Source organism: Colias croceus, chromosome 4, assembly GCF_905220415.1.
Source record: "Colias croceus chromosome 4, ilColCroc2.1".
In the NCBI taxonomy this organism is placed as follows: Eukaryota; Metazoa; Arthropoda; class Insecta; order Lepidoptera; family Pieridae; genus Colias; species Colias croceus.
In genome coordinates, this window is record NC_059540.1 from 461,946 (window position 1) to 475,578 (window position 13,633).

General features: G+C 42.0%; 2 protein-coding genes across 2 annotated transcripts in view; one reads left to right on the forward strand and one right to left on the reverse strand.

Moving 5' to 3' along the window:
• Positions 1-1,494: 1,494 nt before the first annotated feature.
• On the forward strand, positions 1,495-2,154 carry LOC123691199 (selenoprotein M-like). The gene is made up of 2 exons (XM_045635484.1): positions 1,495-1,702; positions 1,806-2,154. Exons 1-2 carry the CDS (start codon positions 1,607-1,609, stop codon positions 2,046-2,048), a joined length of 339 nt encoding a protein of 112 aa, XP_045491440.1. The 5' UTR covers positions 1,495-1,606; the 3' UTR covers positions 2,049-2,154.
• Positions 2,155-4,676: 2,522 nt separating this feature from the next.
• The window catches only part of LOC123690994 (eIF-2-alpha kinase activator GCN1), a 31,733-nt gene continuing 22,776 nt past the window's right edge, over positions 4,677-13,633 (reverse strand). Inside the window, exons 32-39 of the mRNA XM_045635156.1 lie at positions 10,232-10,420; positions 9,709-9,971; positions 8,690-9,011; positions 8,119-8,349; positions 7,548-7,779; positions 6,816-7,258; positions 6,316-6,561; positions 4,677-4,836 (exon numbers count right to left, since the gene is read on the reverse strand). Coding sequence (XP_045491112.1) covers positions 4,714-4,836; positions 6,316-6,561; positions 6,816-7,258; positions 7,548-7,779; positions 8,119-8,349; positions 8,690-9,011; positions 9,709-9,971; positions 10,232-10,420 — 2,049 coding nt within the window. The 3' untranslated portion in view covers positions 4,677-4,713. The remainder of the gene's footprint in view (positions 4,837-6,315; positions 6,562-6,815; positions 7,259-7,547; positions 7,780-8,118; positions 8,350-8,689; positions 9,012-9,708; positions 9,972-10,231; positions 10,421-13,633) is intronic.

Here is a 13,633-nt window from a genome sequence, read left to right on the forward strand (position 1 = left end):
TGACGTATTTTTTTTTAATTTGGATAGACCATAGAGTAGGTAATACTTGGGCATTGGGTAATACAGTAATAAAGCAGATGATTTGTATTACAATATAATTAATAATACTTAGATTTAATACCAACTGTAAATAAAAATATATTTTAAAATAATAAGAAACAGGCTTTAACAACTTAAACTTTGATTGACGACCTGGCTTGAATGGCAGGGTCACTACCAACCAAGCCAGTTGGTCAATCAAAGTTTAAGTTGTTAAAGCCTGTTTCTTATTATTTTAAAATATATTTTTATTTACAGTTGGTATTAAATCTAAGTATTATTAATTATATTATATTGTAAATATTGTAAAAGCTTAACTGTATGGGATCGTGTGTGAAAAATGTCCTGAAATATTTTTATTTAGGTATTTGTGAATTATTATTGATGCTTGATAAGTGTTCGTGTAGGTACATATTTTGAAAAATCCTTCATTTTAGAGAGGATCGAAATCGAGTCATGAAGTCAGTTCAGAGAGACATAAGAACAAGATAAAAACAGAACCTGTGAACCAAGCTGTGAACAGAACACACAGGTGCACACCCGTTTGCACATGGGAGTCCGTTTTACTTGTACGTTTTTAACGGATACGTCATTACCGGATCCGATGTGTGAACAGAAATCTCTCGCAGTATACCGCCGTTATTCTACAAATCAATGATTGTAATAATTATTACACACAATGCACGCACGCGTTCTCTTTGAATGTACAATAGAAAATGCGAGTCAAAACCTTTCGCATCACTCCCCCTTCTACACCCCGCACACACCGCTCTTCACGCACACAGGACCTATCCGTTAAAAATTCTACGTATCCGTATATTTTTACTGTTCCGTCCGCGTCGTCCAGTATTCGATGACAAAACGGAATGTAATTTTTTTACGGAACGATATTTTTTACTGTATAGTACAGTATACTGTGCCATGTGTGAAGACGCTCATACAACTACATAGGTACGCCATCGACGAAAAAAAAACGTAGGTACACGATAAAACGGAACAGTAAAACGGAGACAAGGAGAGGGAGGGAGGGAGCAGAGCCATCAATCTAAGAGCAGCTAATAAAAATAAAAGTGGAATTATGTCTAATTTAAAAATTAAAATTTAGACATTATTAATTAAATTAATTACACAGCTTTTGCGTGGGACTTCTTTCCTAGCAAATACTAGCTATAATTTAAAAGCTGTAATTACAGCTATAATTACTACTAGCCATCAATCTAAGAGCAGCTAATAAAAATAAAAGTGGAATTATGTCTAATTTAAAAATTAAAATTTAGACATTATTAATTAAATTAATTACACAGCTTTTGCGTGGGACTTCTTTCCTAGCAAATACTCTAGTCTCAGAGCAATAGTTCATGCGTCAACAATGACGGAATGTGATTCCTTATTCATTGTGCGTCAATTGGTTTGACATTACTTGCTCTGTGCTCTTTGACAGAGCAAGTAAATTTGTCATCACTTTGTCATCAAAAGAGTACAGTAGTAGCAGTCATCTGAGTAATTGTTAAATTTATTACTGTGTGATAACTTTTTAGCGAGTAGGCAGGTTATTCGCGGATTAATAATGGGATATTTGCAAGTTTACGTTATCACGTTATGTGTAATTTTAGGTATTGCATCTGGTTACGAACTTTCTGATGTAAAATCAGCGAAAATTGAGGTAAGCTGTAACAAGTCAATTTTTCATTTATTTATTAATATTATTTCATATATTATTGTCCAATTTGTGTTCAATATTTGCAAGTATTTTATTTGATTTCTAGACTTGCAGAGGATGTTCATTAAATCGTCTGCCTGAAGTGAAGAAATTTGTTATGGAAGATGCGCCGTTTTATGAGCGACTGGAGGTGAAATTTATCACCGGTGCGCCCCCAGAACTGGTTCTGTTGGGTGACGGTGACGTAGAACTTGAGCGCCTCCCACTTTCAAGCCTTAGTCGCCAAGAGTGTAATGACTTAGTGCAAAACAAAGGATTCTCAAAAAAATCCAAAAATGAGGAATTTTAAAATTAACATGTAATCCACATTCCTCAGAATTAATTCCATTAGTTTTAAGCTTGTCAAGTTTTGTGTACAAACTACAAAATACGTAATTAAATCTGGTTTTTACTTAGAAATTTTTATTATTATTAACACCCTATTTTTAAAAGAACATTGTTTGCAAATTAATTATCATTATTGTGTTAACCTTATTTCAACTATCACGATAAAATATAATAATTAGTTTAAAAAAATTCACTAATAAAACAGGCAAACAAGATGTGATTAGCATGTGTATATCGGGGCAGATTTTTTATCAAATTCTCTCAAGGCAATCTGTTCAACTAAAGTAAACATTCAAAATCATCATTCATCAGTCAATCAAATTTTAGTATGCAAATTATTTTAAATATTAATCATTGGAAATTTATGTTTTATCTATACATATAATAAATCTGTAGAAGGGTCAATTCTGTACATTGAAAATATTGAAAAAATAACTAGCAGGGGGTGTTACTGGATCGATACCAAACCCAAATATGTGATTAAAAAAATTTTTGTCTGTCTGTCTGTATGTGAAGACATCACGTGAAAACTACCGGTTCGATTTCGATGAAACTTGGTATAATTATACCTTATTATCCTGGGCGTAAAATAGGATACTCTTTATCCTGGAAAAATACGTAGAAAAAAAATTAATCTCAATTTTTCAGTTATCTATAGACGTTGTTCTGTAGTAGGTACCGCGAACACACGTTGCGTATTCCCGTCCGATTAGGGCCCTTCTGGCCTCCTCCACTCAAGCGACAGCTCAAGCCGAGGTTCGTGGTCCCCGTCAAGGGGGGACGCCCTTGTGCATGTCGCTACCAGGGTGAACCTTCAGTTCACCCCCGCGTCCGCGTTAAAATGTAGAAGCCCTTCTGGCTAACATTGAGAAACACCACACAAAAAAAAAAAAAAAACGTTGCGTATTATTACCTAGCCGTATTTGGGTCCAATAGATATTTATATTCTAGGAGGTAGCAACGTTGACAAGTGAGCATTTTAGTATAGTTGGTTCTTTGATATGCTGTTCCTCTTGCTATTTCGGTTACAGTCCGGGCTGTCTGGCTGGCCGCAGTGGTTGCGTTTATTAGTGCGCATCTTATCTGCACAGGAAAATATCCTTAATTTAAAGTCATTTTTTAACGCGTAATTTTTAATCGTTTGCCTTTAGATAGATCCATTAGACATACATTTTTTATTGCAAGACGTGTTTTTCGTTGTTAAATAGGTGCCAGACGCAATTTTTATTTCAAAATAATTAAAATATCATCGAAATAAGTGAAATTCCATCAACATGAGTCCCAGTGAAGGATAAGTAATCACTGTGTTACTTATACTATATATAATATTCATTTTACTATTTACAGTTTTTTTGCAACAATCTACCGTATCGCCTCCTTTTTCTCAACGAACCTCAAATAGGACGTTAATGTAAACTTGATAAAAACCAAATATCATCAAGAAATTAAAGACTTTTTAACGGATTTTAAACGCGATTTATTCATTGTATTATTTTCCCAAGTCTTTAATTTCAAAATGTATAATACTCGCGTAAAATCAAACACTAGAAAATACAAATATCATCAAATTCATATTTATACCCAAAAGTGTAATAAATATGAAACCATCTATTAAAAATATTAGTTTACTAATTATTCAATATAAGTATTAAAAAAGGATAATATAATATAAATAATAAAGTTATTACTTACCTTTTAAGCGGACTCATGTTGATGTAATTTCACTTATTTCGATGACATTTTAGTTATTTTGAAATAAAAATTGCGTATGGCACCTATTTTACAACGAAAAAAACGTCTTGCAATAAAAAAATTATGTCTGATGGATCTATCTAAAGGCAAAAGATTAAAAATTACGCGTTAAAAAATGACTTTAAATTAGGGATATTTTCCTGTGCAGATAAGATGCGCACTAATAAACGCAACCACTGCGGCCAGCCAGACAGCCCGGACTCTAACCGAAATAGCAAGAGAAACAGTATATCAAAAACCCAACTATACTAAAATGAATTTTTTTTAAACGTTGCTAGCTCCCGTACCATTATAAGATGTCATTGTCCGAGTTACTCAAAATGGAGAAATAAACCATCCACGCAAAGACCGACATCCGCGCGGACGGAGTCGCGGGCGGAAGCTAGTAAAAAATAAAAGTGCTTGAGGCAGAGCACATTTTTTAATATTGTATTCACAGTATAAATTATTCATGAATTTACAAACATTTATCCGCCCCTCGCTGTGTAGTGGCATAAACTCTGCAGCACAGATATTATATTATATCCATACTAATATTATAAATGCGAAAGTTACTCTGTCTGTGTCTGTTACTCAATCACGCCTAAACTACTGAACTAATTTTCATGAAATTTGGTATGGACATATTTTGATATCCGAGAAAGGACATAGGCTACTTTTTATCCCGGGAAAATGACGCAATCCCGGAAATCCCACGGGAACGGGAACTATGCGGGTTTTTCTTTAACTGCGCGGGCGGAAACCTAAATAAAGTATAAAGATCGTCATGTAGACCTATAAACTACCCAAGAGGAGGAGGTGACGCAAGGAAGGTAAGTATCACAAATAAAACACGGTGTGAATAATAAAGATATATTGTCGGCAGTGTGCGGTGTTCAGGTGAGCAGCGTGCAGTCGAGCTCCTCCTCGCGGCCCTCGGCCACGGCGCGCCGCAGCAGCCGCGCCACCACGTCCGCCAGCGCCTCGCGCCCGCCCTCGTCCAGCAGCGCCATGCATTGCTGCACAATCAAACAAAACAATTTAAAAACTTTTTTAATACATTTTAACTATCAGTAAAATAATTATAAAGCTGAAGAGTTTGTTTGTTTGAAAACGCTAACCACAGGAACTACTGCGCTATGGTCCAGGTTGAAAAATTCTTTCGGTGTTGGATACCTATATCATCACGCTAAGACCAACAGGAGCGAAACAATGCGGATAAAATCGTGGGGCACAACTAGTACAGAATTAAATTCAGATTCTATAAAGAATGTTTGTAATGTTGGACAATAATGCAACTAGTATATCAATCTTGATAGTATATTTTAATCCTGAACAATCTATACATACAATAAATCTGTAGAAGAGTCAATTCTGTACATTGAAAATATTGAAAAAATAAATAGCAGGGGGTGTTACTGGATCGATACCAAACCCAAATATGTGATTAAAAAATTTTTTGTCTGTCTGTCTGTCTGTCTGTATGTTCAGGCATCACGTGAAAACTAACGGTTCGATTTCGATGAAACTTGGTATAATTATACCTTATTATCCTGGGCATAAAATAGGATACTTTTTATCCCGGAAAAATACGTAGAAAAAAATAAATCTTAATTTTTCCGCGCGGACGGAGTCGCGGGCGGAAGCTAGTGCAAAATAAAACGCGACTCGTGGCATCTCATCATTAGACTGTGCTATCTTTATCGGCATTTCATTGCTGCGAAACAGGTATTTCCCGGTAAATATCTAAAATATGCAAAGTTATTTTGAATAAGAATGTGTATACTAATAAAACTTTAGTTTGAAATATTTATAAACGAAATAATAGTATTTAAAGTGACAGGAATTATGATTTATATCAATTCAAAACATACACAAATTACACAAAGATTAGAGAAGGTAAATTAATTGGAATAGTGGATCACTTGTTATATTTGCTGCAAATTGTCTGATAACAATTTACACTGAAAATAGCTCACTATCGAGCAGTCTTCCTGTCATATCAGTTTCATACATAATTCATATGATTATTATCAGCGACAATAATTATTGAGATTGCAGTAAAGTGAAAAAGCTTGTAATGATCGTATCAATGATCTAATTTTAGTCATGGTGTTACTTTTGGTGTGTTATTTTGATAAGATAATGTAATTTTGAATTTGAAAATTAAAAAGTTATTGACTTCTTTTAATATTTATTTACTATTTTTTGCACTTAGTTTACTAAGTTTAGGAGGCTATAAAAACAAATGTTGAATGTGATAAAGAATTATGAATGTACTACGAGGATACGATACTGTATGCAATGGCAAGGATGTCTCGCAGATATTTTTGAATCTCTGCATTCAATTAATTAATTTATTTATTAGTCGAATGCAGAGATTAAAATATCTACGAGACATTCGCAATAGCATATGTTATCGTGTATATAAATATATGAAGAATGTATGAATAGCCGGAAAGAATATTACTTTTCTCGGGAATAGATATTAACGTTACCTGTTGATGCTGCGGGTCGTGCGGCAGGCGCAGCAGCGCGCGCAGCGCCAGCTCGGCGTTGGCGCGCACGAGCGTGTTCTTCTCCTTGGTGCCGTTGACGAGCGCGGGCAGCAGCGCGCGCAGCAGGTCGGCCGGCCCGCCAGCCGGCCCGCCGCCCGCCGGCCCGTCGGCCCGCAGAGCGCCGCCCAGCGACGCCGCCGCGCGTGCCATCAGCTGCTTCACTTCGTTGCTGTTGTGGTTCATGCTCTGAGGGAAATTAAATTAAATTAAATAATTTTGTCAAATAAGTTGTTACATAAATCATCGTAAAGGCAGTGTTTTTGCCACGGAGGATTTTTAATTTGTAGATTGCAGCACATGTTTGTGAATGGGTGATTGTGTGAGTGTGTGTGTATAGGTGTGTGTCAATTCATTTTTTATAAATTGAAAAGTAAATTTACATTCCAAGGAGGCTATTTTAAGATAAATTCACTGCCAATACACAAGTAAAATAAACTCACCCTAACAAATTGTGACATAATGTTCTGTGGAATGGGTCTGTCCTGGTCGAGGAGGTACTTCATGAGGTAGCCCATGCCGCGGATGCCGTTGCAGGCGATGGGCGTCTTGTCGCTGGCGAGGTAGCCGAGCAGCGCCTTGTCGACCTTCTCCTCGAAGTGGTCGCGGTAGACTGCTGCGGGCGTCTCCTTGAGCGCGACGAAGAGCGCGCAGGAGCGGCCGTGCTGCAGCAGCCAGTCGTCGGGCGGTGCGTGCTGCGCGGCGTGCAGCACGTGGTGCAGCAGCGCGGCGTCGCGGTGCGCGGGCGGCAGGCAGTGCAGCAGCGCGCCCAGGCAGCCGCCCACGGCGCCGCGCGGCGGGTCGTCCGGGTGCGCCAGCAGCGCCGGGCTCGTCAGTGTGCTCAGCACGCTCAGGGCCAACTGTTCCGACATCTTCTCTCCACCGCCTGCAATCAAAAATTGGTTTAAAGAGATTCACGGAAAAAAGCTTTGGAATGAATTTTCACGTAAAAAAAATAAAATAAAAAAGTTTTCGCGGAAAAAAAATGTTTATCAAAAATTGTCAATTAAATTGGCTATTAAAATGACTACTATAAGTACTTAATCCTTCTTTTTTTCATTACACGCAATTTTCAAAAAAATGTATAAATAAATGTATTAAAAATATGTTTATCTCTCTGGTAGTAAAGTAACATTAAATTTTCAAAACGATTGGTCAATATGAAGGTCGCTGACCGGTGATGACGCTGCGCAGCGCCTGCAGCATGGTCTCGCGCACGGCGGGCTCGTCGGCCGCCTTGACGCCGTTGTGCATCTCGACGAAGAGCGGGTCGGCGCGCGTGTGGATGAGCACGAGCTGCGCCAGCGCCGCGCCCGCGCGGAGCCGCACGGCGCGCGAGCTGTCGTGCAGCGCCTTCAGGAACGTCGTCTGCAGCTGCGGCAGGAACTGCTTCAGCATCACGCCCACCTGCACAACAATAACGGTTTATTATTTCAAACATTCACAATTAATGTTCAACTATGTAGTTTAACACAACCTAAAACAAAATAATAAAATATTTGTAAAAAGTTTAATTAAATGATTAAGTTAATTTTTACTTATCTACATCCAGAAGGTTCCGGATCAACTGCACGTTAGCATAATAATTAGTAAAAAAAAAATGCTTTCCTCATTTATAACCAGTTTTATAGACCAATACAAAAAATATTAGTATGTAAACTGTAATCGCATGATAGGAATGATGAACTTTTTTTTTTACTATAATTTTATGCACATTTTTCTCTGATTATGGAAATATTAACTCACCTTAGCCAATAATAGTGCAAGTGTTTCCAGCACAGCCGCTTTGACACTAGAGTTAAATCTGTCTCCCAGGATCCTGATGAGTGGACCCGTGATGTGCACCACCGAGGGCTGGAGCGCCTGCGCCGATGTGAGTTTGATCACTTCTCCCAACATGAGAGCGGCGTTCTCTTTGTCTTCAGGCAATCCATTTAATATGGCTTCTCGGAATAGTGGTAGGATTGGTGCGATACCCTAAACATGAAAAAATAGACCATTTTTTTATAACATTGCCATCACAATCATAATAAAGAAAACAATTACATATTTGTAATTAAATACACAATAAGTTATTGTTTTTTTTTATTCATGATAATTTATAAGGATATACAATTCGACGCGTAAGTTGGATAGCAAAATAAGTTATGGATATAGTTAGCGTGTGGCCACTCCAAAGCAGTGAGTGGCATATATTTAGGTATCTTCCGAACTCAAATTCATTTGTAAGTATGTGGTCACCCCAAAGCAGTGAATTTATATTTAGGTATCCTTCGAACTCAATTCATTTGTACTGTAGATAGATTTGTAGGTGTACCTTGGGCAGACAGAAGCCGGGCAGCAGGTCGCCCTTGAGGTCGGCGGCGGCGTAGCGCACGGCCTGGCGCACGTCGGCCACGTGCGCGAGCTGGCGCTCGGCGTCCAGCGTGCGCGTGAGCGCGGCCAGCGCCTCCCACGCCATCTGCAGCACGTCGCGCTCGCGCTCGCCGAACAGCAGCAGCAGGCCGCGCAGCAGCACGCCCACGTGCGGCGCCAGCTCGGCGCGCGTGTGCGTCACGAACGCGCACAGCAGCGCCGCGCCCGCGCGCCGCGCGCACCCCGTCTGCGTGCGCACGCACTCCAGCAAAGTGTCGATTATGCTGCACACGACACAATATTAATTGTTACATAAAATTTAAAAAAAAAATCTGTGCGTGTACTAGTGTACGTACACGTAAGAAGTGAAACTTCTTTATGACCTTGTTTTTCAAAAAATGATTTACTATATGCAACTTTACAGAAATACGTCGAATCACGCGTGGTAGGGATTAGAAAAAGATGACGCGTAACGGAAAAATGTCACGCGTAACGAAAAAAATGTTACAGTAATTTTTTTTCCAGCCCCGATTACGAAGTTTACTTCAAAAAAATATTTAACGAATGTTATATTATAGCTATGTGGCCAGCTGTTCCCACTGTGATTCATTGAACTTTTACAAAGAAGGTACATGTTGTTTTATTTTAAATTAATTAATTAATCAATAATTCTTGATCATAAACAGAAGCTTATATTTTAAAATCAAAGTGGAACTTATGAAGAGAGTGCACATTTATTTTGATATATTTGCAATTTTTATACAAGTGCTAAATAATAAAATCAGCACATTAGAAATTAGAATGTTGATTGTTTTATACATGTGCCACATAAAAAAATAATGCTAAAAATAACAATTGAATACATTATCTTTAAAAATGATTTAGTAACGACACATTTCATTGAACTGTGAAATTGAACGTATTTTTTCGTTGCAAAGTGCGTTTATAATGTACCGTGTAAGTGTACCGTCTACAACTGACCATCGCACGCCCGCATCATCCGTGACGGGCAGCAGCGCGTCCCTGCAGTAGTCCAGCTCGCGGGCCTCGTGCGGGCCGCCCCTGGCCGCCCGCAGCGCGGCCAGCAGCGCGGGCAGCACGCGCGGCAGGTGGCGGGCCAGCGCGTTGCCGGCCGCCGCCGCCAGCGCGGACAGCGCGCGCGTGTCCACTGTCGCGCCTGCGCCGGTACCCGTCAGTACGGGGACCAGGTAGGGTAAAACGGCGCGAGATTTGATCGCCATTATCTGCACATACATAATATTTATTGATGTAGATTCTTGTTTTACTATGCGATTCAACTAAGAATAGGATCAACTCAGTGCCATTTTGTGAAGGAAATTTAAAACCGTTATTGAAATGCAAAAAAAGATTTTTGCGTATTTTTCAAATAACATTTGACTATGAATATATTTACGATATACCTGTTGGAGACCACCCAGCGTGCGGTCAAAAAGCAACAAATTTTTAGTGTTTTTTCACAATTTGTGTTAGTTGTTGGATATACCTGCCGCAGCCCGTCCAGCGTGGCGTCCGCGACGGCCGGGTCGGGGTGGTGCAGCGCGTCCAGCATGGGCGGCAGGATGTCGTCCAGCGCCTTGTTGCCGATGGTCGCGTGCAGGCTGTCGAACGTGCGCGCCGCCGCCATGCGCACCTCGGGCAGCTCGTCGCACAGCGCCGTGCGCACTGTCGGCACCTGGACACGAAAAAAAGGAAAAAATAAGCAAAAACATTTTTGACGTGATAACGCCCTTAAAATCGTTTTAGTCGGGTGACGTGTTCAGAAACTTGTGTTTTTTTTTTTTTTTTTTTTTTTTATGCAATAGGAGGCAACAGAGCAGACGCGTCACCTGGTGGTAAGTGCTCCACGTCGCCCATATGTACCCACAGTGCCAGAGACATTGTGAGTATGTTGCCGGCCTTTCAGGTAGGAATATGCTCTTTTCTTGAAGGTCCCCAGTTCATAGCCGTTTGGAAAAGCCGCATGAGGGAGTTTGTTCCAGATGTCTGTAGTGCGCGGGAAGAAAGACCTTTTAAAGCGCACAGTTGTAGATTGCCAACTGTCAAGGTGGTGAGGGTGGTATTGTTGACGATGTCGTGCTGTACGGTGGTGGAACTCGGCGGCGGGTAATGTTCCAAACAACTCTTCAGAGCACTCCCCATAGTAAATGCGATAGAGAACGCATAAAGAAGCGACATCTCTTCGCAGCGCCAAAGTATCGAGCCGATCGGTGAGACTTGGCTCGTTAACAAGTCGTACAGCTCTCCTTTGAATGCGGTCAAATGGAAGGAGGTATTGTTGGGGTGCCCCGGCCCAGATGTGGGAGCAGTATTCCATGTGCGGCCTAACTTGCGCCTTATATAGCTTGAGGCGATGGTGCGACGTGAAATACTGCCCCGCTCTACAGAGCACACCAAGTTTTTGTGAAGCCAACTTGGCTTTTCCTTCCAAGTGACAAGAAAACTGTACGTTACTCGAGATTTCGAGACCAAGGATTCCGATACTGGCTGCGGCTGAGAGAGGAGTACCCTGAAAAGTAGGAGCTATGACGAAGGGGAGCTTTTTAGCGGTAAAGGCGCATACCTGTGTCTTTTTGGGGTTAAATTGGACTAGGTTTAGTCGGCCCCATTCTGAAACCTCTTGTAAAGAAGTTTCAATCTCAGACACAAGGTTGTTCCGGCACTCAATGACGCGCTCCTGAGAAATATTGCTGCGGCCGGTATATACTGCATCACCAGTACTGTCATCTGCATAGCAATGAATGCTGCCGTTGAGCAGCATATCGTTGATATGCAGAAGGAACAGAGTGGGAGACAAGACACAGCCTTGTGGGACACCAGCATTCACAAGCTTAGGATCAGAGCAGGAACCGTCGACTACGACACTCATGCTACGCTCTGTGAGGAAACTGGCGACCCACTGGCAAAGTTTCTCAGGAAGCCCATAGGAAGGAAGCTTTGCAAGAAGCGCTTTGTGCCAAACCCGGTCAAAGGCTTTCGCTATGTCCAAGCTGACTGCTAAGCCTTCACCCTTGCTCTCGATCGCCGTTGCCCATCGATGAGTTAAATATACAAGAAGATCACCAGCTGAGCGACCGCGACGGAAACCGTACTGTCGGTCACTGATCAGCTGGTGTTCCTCCAGATAATTTAACAGCTGGCGATTGATAACGGTTTCCATTATCTTGGAGAGCAAGGAGGTGATGGCTATGGGTCGATAATTGGACGGATCCGAGCGATCGCCCTTTTTCGGGATGGGGTGCACTAATGCTTTCTTCCATGAATTCGGGAAAACGCATGTGGAGTAGGAGTGACGGAAAAGGCGCACGAGGACCGGTGCCAACTCTGGTGCACACATCTTCAGCACAATTGGAGGAATACCGTCGGGGCCACTCGACTTGTGGAGATCTAGAGCGAACAGTGCTTTACGCACAGCACTCTGGGTAAATCGGATGTCCGGCATAGAGCCCTCAAGCCGTGGGATGATAGGTGGTGAGTTCCCCATGTCATCTAAAGTCGAGTTTGCGGCAAAGAGGGAGCTAAGGAGATCAGCTTTCTCTTTTGCCGTGTGGGCCAACTGGTCATTCTCCATGCGCAGAGATGGTAGGGACGGCTGACAGAAGTTCCCTTGCACAGCTTTGGCGAGTGCCCAAAAGGCTCGTGTTCCCGAAGGAAGTCGGGCAAGTTTCTCACCAAGCTTAGCAATATGCTCTGACTTTGCTTTCGCTATTGCTCTTTTGAAAGACCTGGAGGCCGAGTTTAGTTCTCTCTTGAGTGTACAGGCGTTTGGATCACTAGACACGAGCGCATTGGCCCAGGCTTGGTAACAGTCTTGTTTTCGGCGCGACGCCGTTTTACAAGAGCTACCAAACCAAGGCTGGGACTTGCCACCGACGGGCACAACAGAGTTTGGAATAAAAAGCTCCATCCCCTCAAGTATCACATCAGCAACAGAGTCGGCACAAGTGCTAGGATCATCTGCCGAGAAGCAAACACGGCCCCAGGGATAGGATGAAAAGAATGTACGCATCCCATCCCAGTCTGCTGACTTGTAGTGCCAAACGCGACGGCGGCCATTACAATGAGGTCGTGGATATCGCAGGATTGGCACCACACTCCGAATTAGGCAGTGGTCGGATGAACCTAAAGGAGCATCAACATTGACCTGATAGCCATCCGGATGAGAAGTCAGCAGAAGGTCCAACAGTGAAGGCGTATGATCCTCTACATCTGGAATTCGCGTGGGCGATGCTACCAGTTGAGTGAGACCATATGCAAGAGCAAAGTCATGGACAGATTTACCCGCATGATCAGTGGTACGAGACTGGAGCCATTCAACATGATGAGCGTTGAAATCACCAAGGACCACAATTTCGGCGGAAGGAATCTGTAGGAGCATGGTATCAGCAGCGGATTGTATATGTTCAAAGAGTCGGTCGGTTTCATCATTACCGCTGTGGGATCTGTAGAGGCACGCATAGACGCGGGGGTGGTCATCGCAATCTACGCGTAACCAAAGGATGGATAGATCCCTACCTTCAAGATTACCGAGGCGTCGAAAGCAGATATCGTTCCGGATGAATGCGCATACACCAGCGCGGGGTATAAACTTGTGCTCCAGATTGTATCCTGGGTAATTGAGATATGATGTATTAGAAGGGGAAGATATCTGCGTTTCGGTTAAAAAGAGCAAGGCCGGCTTCGCCGTCTCAAGATGGTAATGGACGGCGTTGATGTTAGAGTGTAAGCCCCTTATATTACAGAAATTCACGCAGTGCGTGGAAAGGGGTGCAGCGGTCTTTTTTCTCTTGTTGCCCCGGGTATGAGTAACGAGCGGGATTTTGCCCTCCCCAGAATACGCAGGGCAGCCTGAACGTGAGTGCTCAGGGAGGGATTCTCCAGCACTAAA